Source organism: Amphibalanus amphitrite, unplaced genomic scaffold (genome assembly GCF_019059575.1).
Source record: "Amphibalanus amphitrite isolate SeventyFive unplaced genomic scaffold, NRLGWU_Aamphi_draft 001045F_arrow, whole genome shotgun sequence".
Taxonomy (NCBI): Eukaryota; Metazoa; Arthropoda; class Thecostraca; order Balanomorpha; family Balanidae; genus Amphibalanus; species Amphibalanus amphitrite.
The window spans coordinates 227,954-255,808 of NW_024882539.1; the positions used below are offsets into that span (position 1 = coordinate 227,954).

Genomic DNA, 27,855 nt, shown 5'->3' on the forward strand with positions numbered 1-27,855 from the left:
TTTTATCAGACTTGCCTAAATAATGTCAAAATCAAGTCAAAAACTGAACGGCCCGTGCTGCTATAGGTTATCTCTAACGCTCTGGCCCTCAAAATCGTCACTGGCTTATCAGCCAGTGAGCGTCGAGCATTGACGTACATACGCTGATTGGTGGGATTACTGCATTTGTTTTGTTTTTTTTTAGAATGCTCACGGTTCTGACAGCGCTAGCGAAGGTGTCTCCACTTTTCGTAATATTTAAAGCCCGGAGTGCACCCCCTGGATACAATATTTGAAAAGAATAGGTAAACTTCTAATTAATATTTATGTAACCCCTTCGCTCTTACACCACCATTATCCCGCGCCCCACTGGGGGGCTATTTATAGCCCCCTCCCGTTTTTATGCAATAACTTCCAAACCGCTTGACGGATCGACGCCAAACTTTCATTATCTTCGGCTGCATCAATTTGACACCTTGTGTCAAAATTTGAACTTCGTAACTACCATAGGTCGGCTGGAAATGACGTCAGAGTGACGTCATGTTCGTCCGATTTCGACGCAAAACATTGAACCACGGCAATCGCTCCCAAGAGCTCAGCTTTTAAGCTAGATCCAATTTCTTTGCATGAAAGGACTCAGAATTGACCGCGCTATCAAACTGCTATCTTGAATTTTCAAAATGTTGAATTTTTTTTTTAAAATTTTATATAATAATATTCAAAATTTATACTTTGATATTTTTCAAAAAGTTTTTGTTTTTTCGAAAAAACCGGAACATATGTGACAGAACGCATGATTATGACTAACTCTAGCAAGTTTTAGCTAAATATCTTTAAAAATGGCCAAGTTATATGCGTTATTGCAAAAAACTCACAATAATTAATTTTTCAAGTCAATTTTGCAGTACGTATTTGACATCGTACACCAATATAAATGGCACCATCGTGTTCTTGAGCTCAAACTGCATCCAGTAGACACCTTTTTTGTTGAAAAATGTTAACTTCAAAATTTGACCTTTTTTGACCTGAAAGTGCTAAAGTGCTTTTTTGTCCTAAGCTAAATTCGACTCAAAATGACCTCGAATGACATAGACGACATCAAATTCGAAATCTATGGCCTAAATAGACCATAAAACATGTGTCACGTGACCGACGCATGATATAATATTACCGTGACCTGTGATGACCTGACCCTGACCTGAAAATCAAAGTACAAGTTTGGTACCCTCAATGTACAGGTCTCGCGGGTTTTAGCGGTAGATTTTGCACCTAGAAAATTTAGTGTACTTCAGGCTATATCTTCGTCGTCTCAAGCTTTTAAGTGTTGAAGATGCGATCGACTTGTTGGGTAACAAGCCGGCCATGATCGTGTAAAATGGCTTCATCGTAGATCGATTAGTTTCTGAGATATAACCGGAAATGTAAAAGTGCAAAACCTACCGCTTAATCTCGCGAGACCTGTACATAGAGCATCTGTTCACGAGTGTGGAAACCAAAAATGAGCCTGATCTGACTTGTAAGACGGCGGCCAGAGCCCAAAATGTGAACAAGCCAAAATGCTAATAATTTTTACTTTGACCTGACCTGTGACGTCATCGGTGACCTCGAGGTCAATGAAATTAGGTTTCGCTCGACAGTTTTTTTTTCCGGGGCTATCAGACGCCGTTTGAATTTTGACGATCGGCTCAGTAGTTTCGGAGTTAGGAGGGGGGCTATGAATAGCCCCCCCCCCAGTAGGGCGTGTTATACACAGACCCCAGTGGGGCGCGGGTTATTACCTAGCTGCTTACACAAAAGGGAGGGCCTACTAAATAATGAACTAGAACAAAAATATTTTTCTCGTACAAACAAATAAACAAACGTACAAACAAAAACTTGAATATCTTTGGCGACAGACCTTGTTGAGCTAAAAGACATTCCAAATAGCATTTTTCAGTGTCAATCTACAAAACTGCTATGTCATTTCAAACCCCCATGGTAAAGGTGAACTATTCTCTTTAAAACGCTCGCGGCTATTTGATGAGGTTATCGTTATCGATTAACCGAAACGGGGACTTTGATAACGCTACCTCGATAACGATAATCAATAACGACAAACTTGCAAAAATGTTATCCTCGATAACGAATTCGAAAATCGTTATTGACGGGATTTTCCGAAATACTCACCGCTGCACATATGTAACCGTCGGGTAGGAGGACAGGGGGGGGGGGGGAGGGTCATGAGCCGGGCCATTTCACTGCAGTCACTCAGCCAGCGACAGATATCAACATTTCCTAACCGCAATGGGTTTGATTTCTTCACCGTGACTGCAGTTGGCAAGTGGATCATTCCGAATGCTGCCCAATCACATGGTTGATTCATGGCCTAAACTTGATTCATGGCTTAGCTAACATTCATGAGCAACAATTTCTAGATACGCACCGCAGTGCTAAAGCTACAGCAGACTGCAGAGGCTTGTTTTCACCCAGGAATGCTTATTATGCTGATTACTTTATGTGGTGCGCTTGCCGCTTTGTCCCTCGGAAGCCTTGCCCCCGTACCGGAGTAAAACACCCATTTTGACTTTTGTAACTTTGTCTAAAGCTAACATTTTTAAGAGCTTTCAGAAAAGCTTTAAACCGTGCGCTATCGCTGACCGGTCACACCATAGCTCATTTATCAGCCGAGGTCAGCCGAGAACAGACATGGCCCGTTCTTAGCCCAGGCCGCCAAGAGCCAAGTATGATGACACTCACTGGTCTGTTTGGACAGGTGATCTCGGGCCTGGCGTGTGTCGGGCACATATGACGTCACTGGTCTGTTTGGACAGGTGATCTCGAGCCTGGCGCTTGTCGGGTTTATATGACGTCACTGGTCTGTTTGGACCGGTGATCTCGGCTCTCGGCCCTGGCGTTTGTGGGGTTATTATGACGTCAGCAGTACGTTTGGACAGGTGATCTCGAGCCTGGCGCTTGTCGGGTTTATATGACGTCACTGGTCTGTTTGGACCGGTGATCTCGGCTCTCGGCCCTGGCGTTTGTGGGGTTATTATGACGTCAGCAGTCTGTTTGGACAGGTGATCTCGGCCCTCAGCCCTGGCGTTTGTGTGTTATATATGACGTCACTGGTCTGTTTGGACAGGTGATCTCGGGCCTGGCGTTTGTGAGGTATATATGACGTCACTGATCTGTTTGGACATGTGATCTCGGGCCTGGCGTTTGTCGGGCACATATGACGTCACTGGTCTGTTGGACAGGTGATCTCGGGCCTGGCGTTTGTGGGGTATATATGACGTCACTGGTCTGTTTGGACAGGTGATCTCGGGCCTGGCGTTTGTGGGGGTATATATGACGTCACTGGTCTGTTGGACATGTGATCTCGGGCCTGGCGTTTGTGGGGTATATATGACGTCACTGGTCTGTTTGGACATGTGATCTCGGGCCTGGCGTTTGTGGGGTATATATGACGTCACTGGTCTGTTTGGACAGGTGATCTCGGGCCTGGCGTTTATCGGGTTTGCTGCGCGGCTCATCCAGCTTCATGTCCAGGAGCTGCCGGAGTTAGGGCTGAACACGACAGAACTACTCCGGCTGCTACCACTCGAGGGGGAGCCGACCCTCGACCAGGAGGACCTGAGGTCAGTCCGAGGAATTTCAGGTAAAGGGTTATCACGGTCTTGAACATTGATAAGGATAGACGTCTTTTGGCTATTGCTGAAATGCTCATGCTCAGTTGACTTGATATGCGCACGGGTGACCGTGGCAAACAGGCCACCTGACGCTTTTCTCGATGCCGAACTTCGCCTTCAAACATGGTCATATTATCACAATAACAATGCCATCATGCCATCCCTAATAAATTGCCTTTCACAGCAACTTCGTTTCATTTCCAAAGGCGCTCATATAAAGAAAATATTGAGAAACATTTAAACCTTTGGATTTTGACCACTTTGCCCCTACTCCCGGGGCAGGGCGGGCACCAAAATGTTAGCTAATCAAAATCAAAAATCGATAATCAATAATTCGAAGATCAACACTTGATTGTTCATTGTATCGGTAGTCTAATGGCGTTTACAGTATGTCTCTATGTCGCTTTTGTGGTTTTGTACCTATTTTTTTTACCTATCTGCTGTTTTTGGTCGAAAGCTCAGAAATCATGACCTAACTGAAACCTTGATAGCGCAGAAATTTCAGACCGCTTTTTTCGAAACTTCGTCATAATAAGCTTCAATCACTTCCCTACAGGGACACAAACGTTGGCGTGCGTGCGCCGCGCCGATTTGAAGCTATAGCCTATAGCGCGGCGAAAAAAGTGGAGTGTTTAACGCCCCCCCCCCCCCAGAAATTTGCGGGCTAAAGCGTATGACAATACATAGCTGGTTACTCGTTACTCGTTTTATATGGCTCTGATAAAACTCGTCTCGTTGTTGTGTATGGCCCGCTTATCCTCGTTTCGTTGTCCTATATTTACGTGTTTATCTCGCCGCGCTGCTTATATTCCAGGCTAATACTGAGCGAGCCGACCAGAGATGAAATAATCATCATCGGCTCGCTGCTCGGCGTCTCGCTGGTGTCGCTGCTGGTGGCCGTGCTGCTGATGGTCGCCGTCAGAAAGGTAACGTTTCCCTGGTATTGCTGCTGATGGTCGCCGTCCACATTGCCCCAAAAGACGGTAAATAACTTTTGAAAATACCCATCTCCAATTTTAGTGTTTTCTGGACCAAAATTTTGCGAGGAATCCGATGGTGTGGTCCCCGAGATCTGAAAAATTCCCATTTTGGAGAAAGAACCTATTTTTTTTTGAAAAATAAATATTCGTCAGACATAATAGTCAAATAAATTGAAAATATAATGAGTTAATTTTTGTAACAACACTAGAATGTGTCGAACATGAATTAGAAATATATTTTAGCTGAGATGATACTATATCTGCGCATACATGTACATGAACTAGTACATTAACCCTCGTCGGCCGAGAAGGGGTGGGGCGGGTGCCGCCTCATAGGGCTTTTCGCGATAGCTTAAAACTCGCTTAGGGTAGACAGCTGAAACTTGGTATACCTAATCTTTTATTCAAACTGGATCTTTTAACCTCAACTGCGTTTTCAGGTTAGGTCAGGTCACTGACCTATGACGTCATAAATAAACCTCTGCGAGGTCCTCAGATGTTGCAACTTTGCAACGCCCTCAGTGCCAGAGGAACTTTCACAGAAAGATGAAAGTTACAGGACGTAGTATCCTTCTGAGGTCTCACAACTTGTTTGTCTCGGATTTAACCTAAATGTCACATGAGGCAGGGACGTAGCCAAGGGGGGGCGGAGGGGGCGCCCGCCCCTCCCTTGGGGTTTTCAGGAGGCCCCCCGAAAGGATTCAGGCCAACGTGGGCCTTCGGCCCACGTTGGCCTGAATCCTTTCGGCCTGAATCCAACGTGGGCCGAAGGCCCACGTTGGCCAAAATCACGTCGGAGGCGAAAGAAATTCACGCGGGAATCTAAAAAATGACGTCAGAACAATCAGGACCCTCTGACCAGCCTGACAAGTGACAGCTAGGGCTCTTCTCATCTCCTGTGAATAACCACTAGTGTCTGTGTCTGACCGCTAGGGCCCCTCTGACTCCTCAGTAGAGAGGAGGCCCTCTGTGGGTAGGAGGCCCTCTGTAGAGAGGAGGCCCCCTTAGAGAGGAGACCCCCTGTAGAGAGGAGGCCCTCTGTAAAAAGGAGGCCCTCTGCAAAAAGGAGGCCCTCTGTAAAAAGGAGGCCCTCTGTAGAGAGCAGGCCCTCTGTAAAGAGGAAACCGTCTGAAATCAGAAGGCCCTTTGAAGAGAGGAGGCCCTCTGTAGAGAGGAGATCGTCTGAAGAGAGGAGGCCCTCTGTAGAGGAGGACTCCCTCAGTAGAAAGGAGGTCCTCTGTAGGTAGGAGGCCCTCTGTAGAGTGAAGGTCCTCTGAAGAGAGGAGGCCCTTTGCAGAGATGAGGTCCTCTGTATAGAGGAGGTCCTGTGTAGAGACGAGACTCTGAAGAGAGGAGGCCCTACATAGATAGGAAGCCCTCTGTAGAGAGGAGGTCCCTATAGAGACTAGAGAGGAGGCCCTCTGTAGAGAGGATGCCCTCTGTAAAGGAGGCCCTCTGGAGAGGAAGACACCCTCAGCAGAGAGGATGCCCTCTGTAGATAAGAGGCAATCTGTAGAGAGGAAGCCCTCTGTAGATAAGAGGCCCTCTGTGGGCACGAGGCCCCCGGTAGTCAAAGACAGCGTCGTATATTAACCCGCGCCGTGCTGGTGGCCTGAACTTTCCGCCGAGTGCTGGGGGGGGGGGCGTTTTCACGCCCCCCCGTCTAACTCGGCTCCTGGGCCACGTAGCGACACGCGGTAAGCGGCAATCGAAAGAGCGTCAAAAATAAGGACGAAAACACTTCGGTCATTTTTTGGGTCAGGTCAAAGGTCAGGTCACCAGAGGTCACCAAAGGTAAAATGTTGACTATTTCAACATTTTGGAAACTACCAACGGCTATCTCGGGAACCGATAGAGCTACAGCGCCGCGGAAAAGCGCATTCGATAGCCCTTTTACAGACCTTTCTGAGTAATGTTCTCAGATTTGACCTCAGGTCAACGGTTTAGCCTCTAGAGGGCAAAAACTCCAAAAATAGCCGTTTTTACGAAAAACGTTTTTTCGTCAATAACTTTTGACTCATAAGCACCATGACATTACTTTTGCCAGCATCGTGTTCCTCTCGTCGAGACGCGTCGAATGAACTATTTGTTGACCTTGAAAGGTCATTTTGAAAATTTGACCTCAGGTCAAGGTCATGACCTGACCGAAAAGGGTCATGTTGCATATCAGTCGATCCGTATCGTCGAGCTGAACACATCTGACGTGTTTTCACCGCTCTAGCACGTCTCTATCAAAAGTTATAGCCAAAAAACTGCTGGCGACCGTTCATGACCTGAGATGACCTCAGGGGCACACAGAGGGGTCACAGGTGCATTTTTCCTATTCAGTGTGTCATGTTTACCTATGAACCGATGTTTGAGAGCGTTTTGAACGATATTCGTCCAAAAGAGGCGCATTTCAATTTTCTCCCATTGACTTATAATGGAGAGGTCGCAAAATTGACCTGACCTTAGGTCACAGATATCAAAAATCCGAGATATACATTTTATACATACTGTTACTCATATCAATCGCTGAAAGTTTCAAAGTGATCGTTCAGTCGGTGTAGCTATAGCGAGCCTTTGAACTTTTTCTGAGGTAAGGTCACTTGACGTGACCTGGTGACCTGACCTTGAACGGCCTAGGTCTGAAATTTTCACAACATGTGCGGAAATGATGTAGGAACACGTGTACCAAAAACGGCGGCGCTGCGCGCCGCCGTTTTTGAGATATTCGCGAAAAACCTGAGGGGGGGGCGTAAAAACGCCCCCCCCCCAGCACGGCGCGGGTTAAAGGGACTATCCCACCTTCTAAAATGTTGTTAAAACCAGGTAAATTGTGCCCGACTTTATAGATTGGATGACCAGGAACACGGTTCTGGCATTTATTTTTCATTAAACATCTTAGGCTTCCCATATTCCAAACACAAACTTTCAAATATGTGACGTCACAGCCCAAAATAACCTCCTTCCCCAGGCCACATTACTGTCATAAAGCTGATTCTTTTTACTCTGTAGGCACCACAACAAAGTTCAGACCAAGTTTTAAGCGATTTTTCAACGAACAAACCCATTTAAATCAGAATGACTGAATGAGGTGACGTCACACTAACGGTCGCTCCATGTTGAAGATAGGGCCTTGCACAAGGCCCATTTTCAAATGAAGGGAACGAATTTCTTCAACACCAAGAGGCTGCGGGGGTTGCAACCTAGATAGATAGTGGTTTCTGAACCTCGCCGCAAACTTGGCTATCTCAACTCAAACCCCATGTTAAAGGTGGGATAGTCCCTTTAAGTACATAGAGTGGAGGCCCACTGTAAGCAAATTACCTTCTGGCTTCTGGTCACCAGGGTTGTGCTCGACTCAGAAAAAAATTGCAGACTCGACTCATCATTCAACTTCAGAAAGCCCTGACTCAACTCTGACTCAAACAAGGAGCTGATTTTTTCCATTGACTCGACTCATGACTCAAGCGACTGAATGAAAATATGAGTCGACTCAAACTTGACTCAAAATTTTTGTTGAGACAAGTGAGTTGACTCAAAATTGATTCAGATAGAAAAGTTGTTGAGCGGGGGGGGGGGGGGGAACCGGCAGCAGGGCCAGGGCTAAGTTGTTAAGCGGGGTGGGGGAATGAAAAGCTTGTTTCTAGAAAGTTGAGTCAGCTGACTCATGTTCTTAAATGTTTGACTCAATTTAATGTCAAAAGTTATTTTACTGACGCAACTCTGACTCAACTCAACGCCTTAATATTTTGTCCGACTCAACTCTGACTCAACTCAACAGCTCAACATTTTATCCGAATCGACTCAAATCTGACTCATTTGAGTCAGAGTTGAGTCAAATTTCTGACTCGACTCATGAGTCAAGCACAACCCTGCTGGTCACTGCTGCTCTCTATAGAGAGTTCTCAGTTCTCACTATAGTGAAAACTGAGAACTCAGGAAACTGTACAGAATAGACTCCTAACCGCGTCGCCGCCCACTGTAGGAAGGGACAGGGGAGGAGGTCCTCTGTAAACAGAAGGCCTATCCTATGTAGACAAATTATTTGTATAAATGCGCTCAGAGAAATCATGCCGGGTGCCGTCAATGGTTTTGCCGTCAACGGTTTTACCTGCAGTGGCCGCAAAAACTGCCAAAATAGCCGATATTTTCGGAAACCAGTTTTCGGCGATAACTTTCGTCTCAAAATTTGCACGAACTTCCCTTTACCAGCATCGTGTTCCTCTCGTCCAGACGTGTGGAATGAACTATGAATTGACCTTGAAGGTCAACTTGAAAATTTGGCCTCAGGTCAAGGTCATGACCTGACCGATAAGGGCTTAGTTCCATATCAGTCCATCCGTATCGTCGAGCCAAACACAACTAAGGTGTATTCAGCGCTCTAGCATATGCCTCTATCAAAAGTTATTCACGAAAAACAGTCAGATACCATTGGTAACCTGAGATGACCTCAGGGTTATAAAAAGGGGTCACGGGTGCCATTTTCATGTTCAATGTGTCTAGGATACTAGTAATTCAGCGTTTTAGAGTGTTTATAATGACTTCCGTCTAAAAAGGCGACTTTCAATTTAAGGTCGCAGAATTGACCTGACCTTATGTCATCGATATCAAAATCCCAAGACATACATTTTTTGCATTTTGTCGCTCTTGTGCATTTGCATCTCTGAAAGTTTCAAAGCGTTTGGTCACTCCGTGTAGCTTTGGCAGACATTGAAACTTTTTATGTAGCGAGATCATTTGACCTGACCTGGGGACCTGACCTTAAGTGACCAGGGTCTGAAATTTTCACAACATATATAGAAATGACGTAGGATAAAGTGTGCCGCGCCGCCGTTTTTGAGATATTCACGGAAAACTGCAGGGGGGTGTTTAACACCCCTCGGCATGGCGCGGGTTAATGCATGAACACAGCAGCCCATTTCTGTAATATATACCTGTGACTGTGTTGGTATTTTTACGATGGACGCAATTACCCGAACCATTTAATAGACCGTGGTGATATTCCCATAGCCATGCTTCGCACAACTAATAATAATTTATTTGACCGGGAAATTAATATATACCTATTCATCGATTGTTTCATCTACGGCGTAAATGAAGCAAACCACCTGGACCTAGGAAAATTTACTAACGAAGCCATGTTTTACTTATGTACAGCAAGTAAACGTGGCATCATTCACACAGAAAGAATTGATAACCGTATAGTTTCAATCTTGCAGACGTCAGTCACGTCAGAATCGTGACAAGCCTATTGGAAAATATAATGAACTGTGTCCTGCTTCGAGAAAACGAGTCAAAACCACCCAATTCTTTCTGAATTACGTCAGATTATCTGATCTGTAAGCATCCAAGTGGCATTTACTGACAGGGGCACCGGGAAGGATCATCTGAGGTGAGGTGAGGTCATCAACAGTTTTTAGCCAATAAATCACGACATGATGGGGCTAAATAGTTGTTAGTGTACCAAACCGTTCGCCTGGTCATGACGCGTCGATTGGTACCCAGTGTGACTTTCCTAGGCCCGATTTTGAAGTTGACCTATCTATGTAGGTCGTTATAAACCATGTTATTTGTTATGACCTCTGGCGACCTCAATATTGACCTGACCCAAAAAAGTTGTTTACAGAAGATGTAAGTCGTTCAACGAACTATCAAACGCCGTTGCCGTTTGTCGCTACGATTCGTGCTTTTCGAGTTCTGACGGGGGCCAAAAAGGCCCCCGCCCGATTCAGAGTCTTTCAGAGCCCGCCCGGAATACGGTTAAGCGCTTGAACGATACATGATAATATGTACACCAAGTGTTACTCTGACCGTCATCCAGTATCCTCCCATTCCTCGCAGATCCTCCCCCTCCTGCTGCGGTTCGGCCGCCGCCGGCGCCCGAGTTTTTTTTGCCAGTTATCATGCCACTCGGAGACTTGTGATATGCGTATGTTTCTTACCGCTGCAGCGGTAAAAATAAAGAAACATACCAGTGCGCTGGTCACATGAAAACTGAACAAAAGTGAATGCATTATGTTGTAAGTAATTATGTAGGCATGAGACCCTTTGTAGAAAGGAGGCCCCTTTAGGGAGGAGGCCCTGTTTAGAAAGGAGGCCCCCGGGATTCCTCCGCCCCTTCCTTGGCCAAATCCTAGCTACGTGCCTGACATGAGGTCAGGTCGGTCACGTGACCTCACCATTATAAGTCAATGGGGGAAATATTGAAACTGTTATTTTGGCGCCGGGAATGATCTAAAACTATCCCAAGCACATGAAATCGTGGTTTCATGATCGGACCTTACAAAGAGTGCATGAAACCACGATTTCATGTGCTTGGGACAGTTTTTAGACAATTTCCGGCGCCAAAATAACCGTTTTCATATTTCCCTCCATTGACTTATTATGGTGAGGTCACGTGACCGAACTGACCTCATGTGACATTTGGGGAAAATCTGAGATATACAATTTGTGAGACCTCTAAAGGATACTACGTCCTGTAAGTTTCATCTTCCTGTGAAAGTTCCTCTGGCACTGAGGGCGTTGCAAAGTTGCAACTTCTGAGGACCGTGCAGAGGTTCATTTATGACGTCATAGGTCAGTGACCTGACCTGACCTGAAAACGCAGTTGGTGTCAAAAGATCCAGCTTGAATAAAATATTAGGTATACCAAGTTTCAGCTGTTTTCCCTCAGCGTGTTTTGAGGTATCGCGAAAAAAAAAAACACCTATGAGGCGGCATCCGCCCCACCCCTTCTCGGCCGGCGAGGGTTAATGTACTAGTTTATGTACATGTATGCGCAGATATAGTATCATCTCAGCTAAAATATGTCACTAATTCATGTTCGATACATTCTAGTATTAATATAAATATTCACTCAATATATTTTAATATTTTATTTGACTTTTGTGCATGACGAATATTTACTTTTCAAAAAATAGGTGCTATCTCCAAATTGGCAATTTTTCAGATTTCGGGGACCACACCATCGGATTCCTCGCAAAATTTTTGTTCAGAAAACACTAAAATTGGAGATGGGTATTTTCAAAAGTTATTTACGGACGCCATTTAATTGCGTCCCAGAAAAGCTATTTCTGGCACCTAAAAGCTGACTCGCCCCAAAATTGGTCCTCAGCACCTATTTGGTGGATACCAGCACCAATCATGGAAAATGACCTTAATTAGCTGTTTCTGGCACCTATTCATCGGTACGCCTTACTCTTTTTTTCTGAATCTGGCACCTAAATGCTGAGCGTAGCACCAATCTAGTGGAAAAATGAACTACTGGCTGGTAGAATCATGTTGTTCTGGTATAATGACCCCTGGAGTCTAGCCTAAAGGTTGCCAGTGCAGCTACACTCTAAGACAGCCCCGTAGTGATCTCAGCATTGTATATGACGTTTAAGTAAGCAACTAATATTGATTTGTTTGAAAAAAACAATGTCAATTAAATATTTAAAATTATTTATTTGCAATGCTTAAAGGGAAACATTTTTGTGAGTAATTGTCTCGATTTTGACCATTACAACGGGTATTGTATTTTTTGACGTCATCAAATAGCTCTAAAAAAGAAATGTAATGTTTTCATTCCGTTCAAGGCCGCTGAAGAAACGCGGGATCTTGCGTGGAATATTGTCCGTTGTTTACCGCGCAGAGGAGTTGTGCCGTGGTTGTGCCTTTTTCATCCGTTTCTTACTTATGTGTGCATGAAGCTTTGATTTTGTTTTTGGTTATTGTGTGGCCGGTCAGTCAAACGCCCCTGTAGAAACCGGATGCTGCGTTTGATCGAGATGGAGTCAGACGATGATTGCAGAAAGCTATTGAAAAGAGGGCCGGTTGCGTGGCATGTCTGTTCAGAGTTGACATTTTGCTTTACTCCAGTTTATGACCTGAGAGCCTGGCTGGAAGTGACGGATCCAAACTTTTCACGTTAAAATGGCTGAGGGTGCAATAATCTCTACATAGCGGGCTGGTATAGGAGCATCTTGCTATGCTGCACCAATAGCTGGCTAGTGATTCTCTTTTGGCTAGAAATGGCATTAGCCATTAATCATTATCTCCACTGGTGAAAATGGCACTTGACATCACCGAATGCAACGTTAATGTTTGTTAGGATACATAAAATCAGGAAGATTACGCGAATTAGGTAGGCAAATGTGGAATAAAATAGGTGCTGGATGTTTTGGTTTTGGTGCTGAATCAGCAAACAGCAAATACGGAGTTCAACTAGACGATCTGGCAACTTTAGGCTGTGTGGAAGCAAGTAGGTGCCAGATTCAGATATTAGGGTCGAATAAGCATTTTGGGGCTGATCAGCAATTAGGTGCCAGAAACAGCTTTTTAGGGACCAGAAACAAATATTCCCCGTTATTTACCGTCTGTTGGAGCAATGTGCGTCAGAAAGGTAACGTTCCCTTGGTATTGCTGCTGCTGCTCGCCGTCAGAAAGGTAACGTTCCCTGGTATTGCTGGTGGCGCTTCTCCCGCCGTCAGAAAGGTAACGTTCCCCTGGTATTGCTGGTGGCGTTTCTCCCGCCGGCAGAAAGGTAACGTCTCACCGTATTGACTGCTACTGCTGCCGTCAGAAAGGTAACGTTTCTCCTGGTATTCTGGCGGTGGTGCTTCTCCCGCCGTCAGAAAGGTAACGTCTCACCGTAGTGACTGCTGCTGCCGCCGTAGAAAGGTACCGTCTCACCGTAGTAACTGCTGCTGCCGCCGTTAGAAAGGTAACGTGTCTCACCGTAGTAACTGCTACTGCCGCCGTCAAAAAGGTACCGTCTCACCATAGTAACTGCTGCTGCCGCCGTTAGAAAGGTAACGTGTCTCACCGTAGTAACTGCTGCTGCTGCTGCCGCTCACCGTCAGAATGGTGACGTGCCGTCAGAAAGGTACCGTCTCACCATAGTAACTGCTGCTGCTGCTGCTGCAGCCGCTCACCGTCAGAATGGTGACGTGCCGTCTGCTGCTGGTGTGTCTGCTCCTGCTAATCGCGGTTCGTTTATACTTTTATAGAAAGGTGACGTTCTACTGCTGGCGCCACTGTCGACCTCACTACCGTAGTTTAATTGAAGCACTGTGCATTGTGAATGACAGTTGACATGAATCTGTTACTCTCTTGTTCAGGCAGATCTGTCGTTTCTTTTTCTCCTTCTGTTTCTTCTTCTTCTTCTTCTTTTCCTTAGTCTTCCTCTTCTTCTTTTTCTCTTTCTCATTCTCTTTCTCTCTCCTCCTCTTCTCTCTCCCTATCACGCTGACGCTGCCGGCAGACGAACCGGTACCTGGCTCTGCCGTTTATGATCTGGACCATCCTGTGCACGGCTGCGGCGGGCCTGTTCGGCGTCTCGCTGCTGGTGGCGTTCCCGGCCGTGCGCGCCCAGCTGCGGCACCACCCGCCGGCGGCTGTCACCGGACACATCGTCACTGGACTCGTGCTGCCGTTCGTCTTCATCGTCATCATGTTCAAACTCTACACCTGGTGGCTGATCGTGGTGTTCGACTTCTACAACCGGATCAGGTTCGCGCGCGGCGGACCGCCCTTCGAGGCCGTCCCGATGCAGAGCGCCTGAGGGAGGACCGCCCGGCCGGACTGCTGCAGAGCGCCTGAGGGAGGCTGGCCCGGCCGGCCGGACCGTTGCTGAGGTTCTGAGGGATGCTGGCCCGGCCGGCTGCTGAGGTTCTGAGGGATGTCCGCCCGTCCTGATGCTGAGGTTCCGAGGGATGTCCGCCCAGCCTGCTGCTGAGGTTCTGAGGGATGCTGGCCCGGCCGGACCGCTGCAGAGCGCCTGAGGGATACTGGCCCGCCCGGCCGGCTGCTGAGGTTCTGAGGGATGCCCGCCCGGCCGGCTGCTGAGGTTCTGAGGGATGTCCGCCCGGCCGGCTGCTGAGGTTCTGAGGGATGCTGGCCCGGCCGGACCGCTGCTAAGGTTCTGAGGGATGTCCGCCCGGCCGACTGCATGGGGTCTAAGCAGGAGTAGCCAGTAACAGTTGGTAGCATTAGGCCAAATGGGCGCTCAAAAACTACTACCCCATAGGGTTCCCATGTTCAATCGACCTCTTTCAAGCGAGCCTCACACGTAAGCCAAAAGAGAAAGCGCCAATTTTATTGCGGGGAAAGGTAGCCGCAAGCTTTCCCTACAACCTTTTTATCTAGCCTTTTCGATGCAGACGCCATAACAGGTCCAAAAAGCATTGGGCGCTGCCCGATGTACCGAAAACACCTCCTGAGAGCATAAGTTCTTGCGCATGCGCATATTGCCTCAGCCCTGTACTGGCGTAAATTACTGATACTGCTCACGGACTCAATCAGCCAATCGGCGTCCCGGCTTACATGAATAGATGTCGCTAGCGTCACGTAAATCCTGCTTGTGAACACGTTTTAAAAGAATGGAGCAGCTGCGCCATTTCTGCCTTCCAATAGTCGCGTTTACACGGCATTTTTGACGAGGCTCGTTTATTTGGCGATCATTACGATTCAGTGGTCTTCAGACATATGGAGAGGATCATTTTGTAAATTGTTAAGCACCATTGGCATCTTTTGCAACATCCCGGACGGAGACATAAGCTTGCAACGAACCCTATGTAAACGCGTCTATTGATTCCTTCCATCTTAGTATCAACTATACCCTTTTCTATTAACTTTAGACTAAGTTTTCTGGTACATATGATTTAAACATAAGTGCTTTATGAATTTGGCTTTACTCGTCAGGAGGAAATATTCTATTTTTCCATACCTATTCAAAAAATATATCACCTACCCAATAACTTATCCGGGTAAAATGGGCGCTTTCCGCGTCGTTGGCGTACCCGTTGTTCTATATACCCTGGTTCTGAGGGATGTCCGCCCGCAGAACCGCTTTTCGATACTGTCCGCCCGCAGGACCGCTCTTCGAGACTGTCCTACTGCAGAGCGCAGAGCCTTCTAGATATTTCATATGCAAGATATTACCACAAAAATTACCCGACGTTTCGTTTATTATAACTTTTGCAAGGGTAATTACCCTTGAAAAAAGTTTTAATAAACGAAACGTCGGGTAATTTTAGTTGTAATCTTGCATACTTATGAAATAATTGTCACATTATATCCCAGCCTTCTAGATAGTTTGTAACCTAACACAATTCATTCACCGGTGGAGTTTTATTACACGTACGGGTAGGGACTCAATCCTCAAATAGTGTCTTCATGCCCTTTCCTCGAGTATCCAACTATCGTGTTCTTACGAAGATATACTAACAGAAGGATATACCTTCCTACTGAAACGGGGAGAAGTGCGCATTTTACCACTTTGCCAGCGCGCGGCCACACAGCTGGTGGGAGGGGAAACTGAGGCGGCGCGCCTGATCCCCGGTCAGCGTGCGAGAATGTCGTCCACAAGTTAAGAGTACATATATGACGAATGCTAGACTCTGGCGTTGTAGGGAATACACTATGCTGCTCTGATTGTGTGAAGCCGTGTTTTTCGTTTTAGCGTATATCATTAGCAGCGCAGTTGATGTTTATCATGAACCGATATGAACATCATTTTGTTGAATTACATTCATCTTTTCCTTAGTATAATTACAAGATATTCGCTAAAATTACGCAGAATGCCTGCTTACTATAAAGGCCGCGTCCCACCAGCCGCTTTGATGTTTTCCTTCTCATAAATGTGTCGCTAAATAAGAGCGTCATCAGACCTTTTGACGTGCAGGATCAGGGATTCCGCCGTATACCTCTTCACCCATTGTGTGTGTGATGTCAGCAGTGCGCCTGAAAAGGCGTCATCGTGACTTGGGGAGGCACCCCCCCCCCCCCACACACACACACCCAGTTTTACCGTATGCCAGGCTACCTGTTGTGTTCAGCAGTAATTTGGCCTAATGACCTCTCCACAGCATGCCCCTAAAGTGCAAGTAGCAAGGAAGGGGTCGACCGCATTCCGAAGTTATCTGCTTGCCTACGAATGGGGTGTTACATGCTGATAAACCCGCGCCGGGCTGGTGCTCCGCGACTTCCGCGCCGGGCCTGAAGTCTGTCTGAAGTTTGAACACCCCCCCCCCCCGTCTAACTCGGCTCCTGGGCCACGTAGCGACACACGATAAGCGGCATTCGAAAGGGCGTCCAAAATAAGGACGAAAACACTTTGTCATTTTTTGGGTCAGGCCAGAGATTTTTTGGGTCGCCAGAGGTCATCAAAGGTCAAATGTAATCCATTTGAACAATTTTGGAAACTGCCCACGGCTAACTCGGGAACCAATAGAGCTACAGCGCCGCGGAAAAGCGCATTCGATAGCCCTTCTACATACCTTTCTGAGTATTGTTCTCAGATTTGACCTCAGGTCAACGGTTTAGCCTCCAGAGGGCAAAAAGTGTAAAAATAGCAGCTTTCACGAAAATGGTTTTTCGTCAATAACTTTTGGCTCAAGAGAGTCATGACTTTACTTTTGGCAGCATCGTGTTTCTCTCGTCGAGACGCGTCGAATGAACTATTTTTTGACCTTGAAAGGTCATTTTGAAAATTTGACCTCCGCGCCGCCGTTTTGACTGACCGCGACCTCCGCTCCGCGCCGCCGCTTTTGAGATATCTGCGAAAAATCGCGGGGGGGGGGTGTGTGTGTTCAAACACCCCCGGCGCGGGTGAACCCTTTTCCGGGCGGGGGGGGGGGCTTTAAGACCCCCTTTAGATTTTTCTTGTGCCATTGCCAAACGCCGCAAGACTGAAAGCTCATACTCGTTGACTTTTCCTTAACATTCATTGCGAACATTTTGACAAAAAAAGTTGCCGGGTCGGGTCAGGTCAGGTCACCAGAGGCGGTTTGGTGACCCCACCTCAGAAAAGTTTGCAATCACGCCAGAGCTAGAGTTTTTGACGGATCAATTTCTTCTCTTCAGGTTTTAGTTAGGGTACCAGTATGTGCAATTTGTATATCTCAGACTTTTTATATCTGTGACCTGAGGTCAGGTCAGACTCGTGACCTTTACATTGCAAGCCTATGGGAAAATATTGAAGCGCCTCCTGCTTCGTGTAAACGAGCCGAAACCACCCAATTCTTTCAGTATTATGAAAGGTTTTCTCATCGGTGATGATCCTGGCGCCGCTAATTGACAGGGGCACCGGGAAAGGTCATCAGATCTGAGGTCATGTGACGTCATAAATCGTTTTTCTGTCAATAAATCACGACATGATGGTGCTAAAGACTTGTACGTGGTACCAAAGTGCTCGCCTGGTCAAGGCGCGTCGTTTGGTATGCAGCATGACCATATCCCACAACCTCATTGATGAATGACCTGACCTTGACCTCGGGTCAAATTTCAAATTGACCTGTGAAGGTCATTGCATACTTATTTCGCATCGCCTCGACGAGAGCAACAAATAATGTATTAATTTTATGTCTCTATGTTTCTCAGTTTAAAAGCTAAATAGCTAACTAATCCCAAACATTTTATTGTTGATGACCTCTGGTGACCTCAATATTGACCTGACCTGAAAATGTTTTATGTAAAAATTGTAGATCTTTAAACGACCTATCAAACGCCGCTTGCCGTTTGTCGCTGCGATGCGTAGTTTTTTATATCTGAAGGGGGGGGGGGCGAAAAGGCCCCCCGCCCAGAATCGATGCTTTCAGAGCCCGCCCGGAATAGGGTTAAATACTATCTTTTTTTTCTGATACGCACAAAAAGTGAGGGCGGACTCCCAGCAAAATAATTGAAATGTGTGCAACAATACTCCTGTGCACTGCGATGGAAGAACTGTAGGTTCTACGGCTTTTTCATACTAACTACTGTTTCACGAATCATGGTTTTCGGTCAGGTCTTGCCTGCTTTAAATTATTTACCCTTAACATGGGTCAACTCAAAAATCTGAAGCAGGGACTTCAGAAGTGACCAGAACATTAGCATGACCATTAGCATGGGTCAGCGAACTTCGTAAAAATGACGTTAACCCGCGCCGGGCCGGGGGTGTTTGAACACCCCCCTGCGGTTTTTGGCACACCTGTTCGTGCATATTTTCCGCACATGTTGTGAAAATTTCAGACCCAGGTCACCTTAGGTCAGGTCACCAGGTCACGCCAAGTGACCTCACCTCAGAAAAAATAAGAATGCTCGTCATAGCTAAACCGATTGATCGATTGCTTTGAAACTTTCAGCGATTGATAAGAGCAACATTATCTATCAAATGTATAACTCGGAATTTTGATATCGGTGACCTAAGGTCAGGTCAATTTTGCGACCTCTCCGTTATAAGTCAATGGGAGAAAATTGAAAAGCGTCTGTTTTGCACGAACGCTATTCTAGACACTCTCAAACAACGAGATGTAGGTAGAATTGACACACTGAACCGGAAAATGGCAACTGTGACCCCTCGTTATGTCCCCGAGGTCATCTCAGGTCACGAACAGAATCTAACAGTTTTTCGCTAATAACTTCTGATAGAGACGTGCTAGAGCGCTGAAAACGCCTTAGATGTGTTCGGCTCGACGTTGCGGATCGACTGATATGCAACATGACCTTTTCCGGTCAGGTCATGAGCTTGACCTGAGGTCAAATTTTCAAGTTGACCTTTCAAGGTCAAATTATAGTTCATTCGAAGCGTCTCGACGAGAGGAACACGATGGTGGCAAAAGTAATGTCATGGCTCTTTTGAGTCAAAAGTTATTGCCGAAAAAACACTTTTCGTAAAAACGGCTATTTTTGGAGTTTTTGCCCACTGGAGGCTAAACCGTTGACCTGAAGTCAAATCTGAGAACATTACTCAGAAAGGTCTGTAAAAGGGCTATCGAATGGGCTTTTCCGAGGCGCTGTAGCTCTATCGGTTCCCGAGATAGCCGTTGGCAGTTTCCAAAATGTTGAAATAGTCAACATTTTACCTTTGGTGACCTCTGGTGACCTGACCTTTGACCTGACCCAAAAAATGACCGAAGTGTTTTCGTCCTTATTTTGGACGTTCTTTCGATTGCCGCTTACCACATGTCGCCAGGGGCGTCGCCACGGATTTTTGACTGGGGGGGACGGATTGGCTGACTAAAAACCCAAAAGTTAGTTAGTTTACCGTACAATTTCAGGCCTATGCACTAATTGTAACGCATACACAATACACATGTTCTCATGTTCTCGCGTGGAGGCGTTATTAGTCACACTATTTTCTACCTGTGCATGAATTGGCGGCGCGAAGCGCCGCGAAAATTGGCAAAACTCTTGGCAAAACAGTCCCAAAACGCATAAATTTTGCATCCCGCGTAATAAGTTTGATACCAGGACAGTTAGGGTCTGGTCACCAAGTCCAGCAGCCCTGCCTCTAAAAAATCGTGTGGTCCTCTATAAACCGCTGTCAACCATAGGTACAGCTTTTTTCCAACTTCTGTGCAGTGTAGCTGCAGGACTGCGGGGTCGGAGTCGACTTCGGTCGTAGTCGACGATTTTGGTCGGATACGGAGTTGGAGTCACCAAAATCGTAACAGACTTCAACTCTGAAGTCAGAGTCAACGTCATCCCCGAGGATGGGTCGAATAAGAGCTGGAGATTCTGTTGGCTGTGGTGATTGTAGGGGTCATGGTAAGACCAATGTAGGGGCATACTGAGCATTACGTCCTCCTGGGCTCTCTTAGACCAGGACGAGGTCCGCTCACCCTCAAGCACCAAGCGTTCAAAGGCCATGGTGAGACCTTCTGCTGTCGGATGGCCTCGAACGGGAAGAGGGCCGTTTGAGAGTGAGCTGAAGGTCTAGACTATTACGAATATCCTATGTAAAATGTGTGGTCTCTGCAAGCTGTTGTCCTACTGCACTCTGAGACTTTGGGACAGATCTTCAGCCCCTACAACTGGAGCTTTGGCTCCCTATCGAGGACCTGGGACGGACAGTCCAGAGCTGCACCTCGTAGGCAATGTTATCTTTTAATGTGCCAAGAAACGTTCAAAGAGACAAAAGCATCACATCACATGTTCTTTTCACACCGATGCGGGCCGAGGGATGCCGTGGTCGGAGATGGAGTGGGGACTCCGAGCGTTTTTTTTTTTAAAGCCGGAGTCGGAGTTACCAAAAATTCAAAATCATCTACCCCGCAGCCCTGTAAGCAAGGGTACAGTGTCAGCAATTCGCAGATTCAATTTGTATACGAGTAGGTATCCGCAATTTCATCCCAAAACGACAATAGGGGAGAGGCGGGAGAATTGGGACGCAGGAGAATAGGGACACGCCAATATCTAGAAAATGGACAGCATCCTTGCACGGTTATTGCCTTTACCTTTTGATTCTATGTGTCATGCAACGATGGGAAGCCTTAGCAACCCTTTTGTGGGCGTCGTTTGGGCTGTGCTGGCTGAGCACCAAAAAACTTGTTTTTTCGAGTGCTATTCTGAGTTGTCTGTGCATTGCATATGACAAACTATCTTTCTTTTAACATGTTACGATGTTAGATTAACACCGTCCTTATGCGATTGCTAGTTTCTATGAACACGCTCTGTAACTGATAAATGACAAAAAAATGCGTGATTTGTTATGGCGGTGTTGTGGGAGAATAGGGACACCAAATGGTAAAAACGGTAAAGTGGTGCAAAAAATATGTGTTTTTACCTTCGTGTTTTGGAAGGGGTTGCAGCTGCACCCTTAACCACAAATACATCAAAGCAAAGACCAGAAAGTCTTACTCTGGTAGGAAAATGTGCATTTTATGGGAACATCGTAATCGTGAAAGACGATCTCGGCATTTAACGAAACAGATAGTGTGAAGATAAGTTCCAGTGTATCAAATGATTGCCTATAAACATAGACATGACAAATAATTCGAGATAGAGTCATCCCAATACCCGATTTTTATATGTCCCAATTCAGCTTCGTGTCTGTCCCTTGTCTCCTCACATGTGTCCCTATTCTCCTGAAAATGAGTGTTTTTGTTTTTGTCTACATATAGCTACATCATTGCACAGGCTCGCTATTTTATGATGGCATAATGCAGAGAAATGGTGCGACCTTTTATTGGCGCTGCGCAAAGCAGCTTGGCTACAATACTTGCCAAATAATACCTCAATGAACATGGCCTGAGAAATAAGTCCCAATTCTCCCGCCTCTCCCCTACACCAATGTCGTAGGTCACTTTTTAAATCATTCATGGGGATATTTTTGCGGGGGACGTCCCCCCCGGATTCCTCGACTGGGGGGGACGTGTCCCCCCCGTCCCCCCGGTTTCGACGCCCATGCATGTCGCTACGTGGCCCAGGAGCCGAGTTAGAAGGGGGGATGTTCAGACACCCCCCCCCGGCCCGGCGCGGAATCTCAGAGCACCGGCCCGGCGCGGGTTAATGATTATTTATGACCAGGATCAGCAGTTTATTATAATCAATCAGCTGACTACCAGCGTGATGATAATGATGACGCCATAGCGGATCGAGCCTCAGTCCGCCCGCCAGGTGGCAGGTCGAAGCTGAAACCATTGGGTAGGTGGCGGTAGAGCTGCTGAACTGCACTGTCAGCACTGACATACGCAACAGTTCCCGTGACAGCAGTGGTGGGCTATACTCACCACTGCTTTCACGGGTCTTTATGACAAGGTCTTAATAGCCGTGTTCACGACGGCCATCTGATACACATTTGGTGTAGATTAGGTGCATATTTGGTGCAGATTTGGTCAAATTAGGTTCAGTGTTGAGTGTGTTTCTTAACCCGCGCCCTGCTGGGGGGGGGGGTGGTGTTTGAACACCCCCCCTTGTGGTTTTTCGCGAATATCTAAAAAACGGCGGCGCGGAGCGCCGCCGTTTTTGGTACACCTTATCATACATCAATTCTACACATGTTGTGAAAATTTCAGACCAAGGTCATTCAAGGTCAGGTCACCAGGTCACTTGAAGTGACCTCACCTCATAAAAATTTTCAATGTCTGTCATAGCTACACCGAGTGACCGATTGCTTTGAAACTTTCAGCGATTGCTGAGAGCAATAGCATGTACAAAATGTATATCTCAGAATTTTGATATCGATGACCTAAGGTCAGGTCAATTTTGCAACCTCCCCATTATAAGTCAATGGGAGAAAATTGAAATGCGCCTCTTTTGGATGAAAGACATTATAAACACTCCCAAACACCGAATTACAAGTGGTTTAGACACACTTAACTTGAAAATGGTGTCCGTGACCCTTGTTTATGCCCTGAGGTCATCTTAGGTCAAGAATGGTATCTAACAGTTTTTCGCAAATAACTTTTGATAGAGGCATGCTAGAGCGATGAAAACGCCTTAGATGTGTTCAGCTCGACGATACGGATCGACTGATATGCAACATGACCCTTTCCGGTCAGGTCATGACCTTGACCTGAGGTCAAATTTTCAAGTTGACCTTTCAAGGTCAAGTCATAGTTCATTCGATGCGTCTTGACGAGAGGAACACGATGCCGGTAAAAGTAAGCTCGTACAAGGCTTGGGTCAAAAGTTATTGCAGAAAAACTGTTTTCGAAAAAATCGGCTGTTTTAGCAGTTTTTGCCCCCTGCAGGCAAAACCGTTGACGTTAGGTCAAATCTGAGAGAATTACTCAGAAAGGGCGTTAATAAGGCTATCGAATGCGCTTTTCCGCGGCGCTGTAGCTCTATTGGTTCCCGAGTTATGCGTTGGCATCTTGGAAATTTTCGACATTCGACCTGGAAATCGGCGAAATTTTGCCTTCAATGACCTCTGGTGACCTGACCTTTGACCTGACCGAAAAATTGACCGAAGTGATTTCGTCATTATTTTGACGCTCTTTCGAACGCCGCCTTCCGCGTATCGCTACGTGGCCCAGGAGCCGAGTTACAAGGGGGGGTGTTCAAACACCCCCCCCCCCCCAGCAGGGCGTGGAAATCCAGGACCCCCAGCAGGGCGCGGGTTAAAAGTTGTATTACATAGTTCCACAGATACTAATATAGGTTTTTAAGTTATGAGACCTTATTTTCGATTAAATCACTGAAATAAATTGATGATATGAAGATATTTATTGTAAAAGAGATTATTTGGTGCAGATTTGGTCAAATTAGATGCACTTCGAAAGATAGCCCGTCGTGGAAACGGTACGGTTAATTTAGTGTATTACCCTCGCCGGCCGAGGGGGGGGGGGGGTGCCGCCCCCTCCCATAGGATTTTTTCGCGATAGCTCCGAACACGCTGGAGATAGAAAGCTGAAATTTGGCATACCTGATCTTTGATTCAAGCCGGATCTTTTGACACCAACCGCATTTTTGGGTCAGGTCAGGTCACTGACCTATGACGTCATAAGTGAACCTCTGCACGGTCTTCAGATGTCGCAACTAGAGGTGGCAAAATGTGGACCCGGGGACCCGGTCTATGGAACCGGTCTGGACCCGGATGGGTCCAGACCGGGTCCCCCAAAATATCTGGCCGGGTCCAACCGGGTCCTATCATTTCCCTGTGCTTTATGGTAAATATTGAATTAATATCTTTTATGCTTTGGCAAACATAGTCATAGTCGATGCAGTTTCCAGTTCATAAGTCCCAATTCCACTTTTGAATTTTAATATTCCTGCAGATTGGGCTACTTATTCTATAGCATACTGGTCAGTCCTGCTTCAATTTCTTATCTTGTCACCTAAAACAGAATTAACATGTTCTAAGTGCTAGCAATCCAGAAAACATTTCACCAAATGTTTGTACGGATCACTTCCATTCAGTTTGCTGTACAAAACCTAAGCAATATTTTGAGCTGTAGAAATCAAATACCAATAACATATGTAGGTAAGTAGGGAAGACTGAAATCCATTTATAAATGGACACAAATCCAATTGAAGCAAGGCTGACTAGTGGCATTCTCACCTGTCTTTTCAGACATTGACATACCAAAGTCACTATGCCCACTGGAAATCAGAGTTCATGTTTGATATTAAAATGCATTTCATAACTCAAACAGCTTTGAAATTATTTCTATCACGGCCAGAAGACAACTCATAAAACCAACATGCCCTTTCATAAATCCATAAAGCTAAAAATGAACCCAATGCGTTCTCCAGAAACCGTAGTATTGATCAGATTTTTAGCCAACTGGCGCCGCATGGTGGCGCTAGCAGAGCGTATTATACATATAGCGCTCTACTAGCGCCATCATACGGCAGCAGCTGGCAAAAAAACTGAGTCAATACCAATGCCCTTCTCCAAGGCCAATGATTCCGTGTTGATGTGAAAATGGCGCATTTGAGCGTCATATATGCTATACCTTACGCACGCTAATCTACTGCAAAAAGGTTACAATTATGGAACAGGTTTGGGAAGAAATCAGGTATGTCTCAGAACCCTTGGTATTTATTCTATGTCTAGGTACTAACAACAAAATTTAGTTTGTTTTCTACGTTAATAAATTGGCACTTAAGTCATGATCGCAACCTTGCAGTGCTTAAAAGTTTATTGCCATTTGCCATTACGATTTTGCAGTACTTTAACCCTAACAAAATTTTGCAGTGATTTAACGCCTGTTTTGTCCCTGAATTGCTATCGTGTCGACATTTCTGGCGGACCTCACAAAGTTTTGATGTTTCTATTTTGATTTTGAATGTTTTCTCGTTTGGGGCCTTGGATAGTTGATAATATTTGTAAGGACTAATGAAATAATTCTAAAAACGAATATCTTTTACCAAGAATATCAGGAAAGGTATGTATCAGTATGTTATCTTGTTCCATGTTGATGTTAGGTTCTGACTCTGGTGAAGGTACTGCTCCATGGATCCCCAGTTCACATCATTTTTAGCAGCTGTAGTAAAAGTGGCTTAGGTTAGCATGAAATTCATTGGTCTACTTACTTCTTATATTCTTAAATATGACCTGAATCTGGTTCTAAAATACAAACTGTGAAGCGAAGTGAAATGACCATGGCATGAGTTTTTTACTTTGCAACACAAGCATGCCCAATTTGAAAGAAACTATTTTCTTCTTGCTATACCTACAACTGTACACAATTTTCATAATGAATTTCGGGAACGGGTCCATCTGGTTCCAACGCTGATTTAGACCGGGTCTGACCGGTTCCAGAAATGTGCCAGTCAGACCGGGTCCGGGTCCGGGTCCCAAAATTTTCCAGTTTTGCCACCTCTAGTCGCAACTTCGCAACGCCCTCACTGCCAGAGGAGATGTCACAGGGAAATGAAACTTGCAGGATCTAGTATCCATTATGAGTCGCACAACTTGTATATCTCGGGTGTTTCCTAAAGGTCATATGAGGTCAGGTCATTTTCGTGACCTCACCATTATAAGACAATGGGGAAAAATGAAAACTGCTATTCTGGCACCGGGAACGATCTCCAACTATCTCAAGCACACAGAATCGTGATTTGATGCACTTCTTGCAAGGTAAGATGCGTCACTTTTGCAATGTTGACCTTGCGTGACGTCATTTATGACGTCATCAAGGTCATATTAGTTTTTCGTCAATAACTCTTGTTCAAATTGAGCTACCGAGTCGGGAAAGCCACCAATGGACTCAGGAAGACATGCTGAATCGAATGATATGCGACATGACCTTTTTCGACCAGCTTCGTGACCTGGGGGTGCTGACCTGACCTTGACCTGAGGTCAACACCCTAAGTTGACCTGACCCAAAAAAAGTATATCATTCGAAGCGCCTGAGCGAGGCGAACACGATGCTGCCAAAATCGCGGCTCTGCGGTCGTTTTTTGCGAAGTTATTCACCAAAAACCGAACCGTACCTTGGGGCACTTGACCTGACCTCAGAGGTCACCGGTTGACCTAGGACCTTAAAATCGGGTACCAATCTCTGCGTCTTGTAACGGAGCACACGCTCGTTTTTTCTGCGACGCGGTAGCTCCACCAGGGGCGAAACGGCAAGGGGGTTCGTACCCGCCCCCCGCCCCCTCGGCCGGCGCGTATGTAGAAAACTAATAGGTCCGGCGAGGTTAACCTGTGCCCCGCTGGGGGGGGGGGGGCAGAATCTGCCCCCTCCCATTTTTCGCAAATAACTTCTAAACGCGTTATGTCAGTGACGTCCAAATCTCAGTACCTTATCATATATCCATTTAACACCTTTCCTGAAAAGTTTAGAGAAATCGTTTTTGAGATATTTGCGAAAAACCACGGGAGGGGGGGAGGTGTTCAAACAACCCCCCCCCCAGCAAGGCGTGGGTTAGTTTTCTTTAAAAGATAAAGAAATAAGCTCTCAGTTAATAACCAACAAAAAATGATATGTATAGTTATGTTGAGTGATGTATAGACAAATACATATATATTGAGTAGGAAAAACATACAGCACATGGGTGGACGCGTTTTGTCAGAGACTTTTTCAACACCCGAATATCGACATATTGTTCGATATTCGTTTATATTCGTGTGTTCGTATTGTTTTGTCGATATTCGGGTGTTGAAAAAGTCTCTGACGAAACGCGTCCACCCATGTGCTGTATGTTTTTCCTACTCAATATGTATCTATGTATAGTTATACCGAAGTTATGACGCTTCAAGTAAAAGCTGGCCCAACTAACCCCGGTCTCCCCTACTCGCAACCCTTCCACTGCGCGTGTTAAGCTATATCAGCAAATGCATTAGTCTAATATAGCACCAAACTCACCCCTCCGTTGCGTCTGAGAGCTATCTCTGGCCTGTCAGATGCTCAACACAACAAACCCCCTGTTTTTACCGTGTATTGAACACACTGCGCGGCACTGCTATGGCACCATCCCGTGCTGATCTCCGGCAGATGGTGTTCGACGCCACCGTCAGCTGCTCACAGTGAGCAGCTGCTCCGTGCCGCCGAGCGTAGCAGGTTTTCGGCAGCTGCTCACGGTGAGCAGCTGCCCTTACCGCCGTGTTCAGCAGCGTTTGTCACACATCCTGTCTGAACAGGTGCAGCTGTCCGATTCAGCTCCCTGACAGCAGTAGGGGGCCGAGCCCGGACAGGCCTGGGAGTCCTCTCCGCCGCAGGAGACCAGTCCGACCCCAGCCTGAGACCCTGACGGAGGGGGCGGGGGAACGGTCAGAGGGGGACAGGGCTCACGGCGGGTCCCTGGCAGGGCGGGGGGGGGGAGTCAGAGGCCGGACGAACGGTGGGTAGCATGTTTAATTTCATCATCTAGGTACTGTAACATTTCCATAGCGTTGACTGAAACAACCTCAGCAACGTCCGATTTTGACGATCTGCAATCTAAAAACGGATGCAGGTTTTGACTAACACAAAGTTCTTAATAAAACAGCTGGCCAATAATTAACGAGCAACGATTCAAAGATGTAAAAATGCAGTCTGTATCATAGGTGGGAGTTTGCGACGAGTTGGGATACCCGAGCCCTTCCGAATCAACGCCGGCTTGGCTTTGGG

The 27,855-nt window shown here is 46.3% G+C and overlaps 1 protein-coding gene across 1 annotated transcript in view; it reads left to right on the forward strand.

Annotated features, from left to right (window-relative positions):
• The window catches only part of LOC122369520, a 33,039-nt gene extending 17,003 nt beyond the window's left edge, over positions 1 to 16,036 (forward strand). Inside the window, exons 2-4 of the mRNA XM_043344318.1 lie at positions 3,448 to 3,596; positions 4,462 to 4,573; positions 13,857 to 16,036. Of these exons, the coding sequence (XP_043200253.1) occupies positions 3,448 to 3,596; positions 4,462 to 4,573; positions 13,857 to 14,156 (561 nt within the window). The 3' untranslated portion in view covers positions 14,157 to 16,036. The remainder of the gene's footprint in view (positions 1 to 3,447; positions 3,597 to 4,461; positions 4,574 to 13,856) is intronic.
• The last annotated feature ends 11,819 nt before the right edge of the window (positions 16,037 to 27,855 follow it).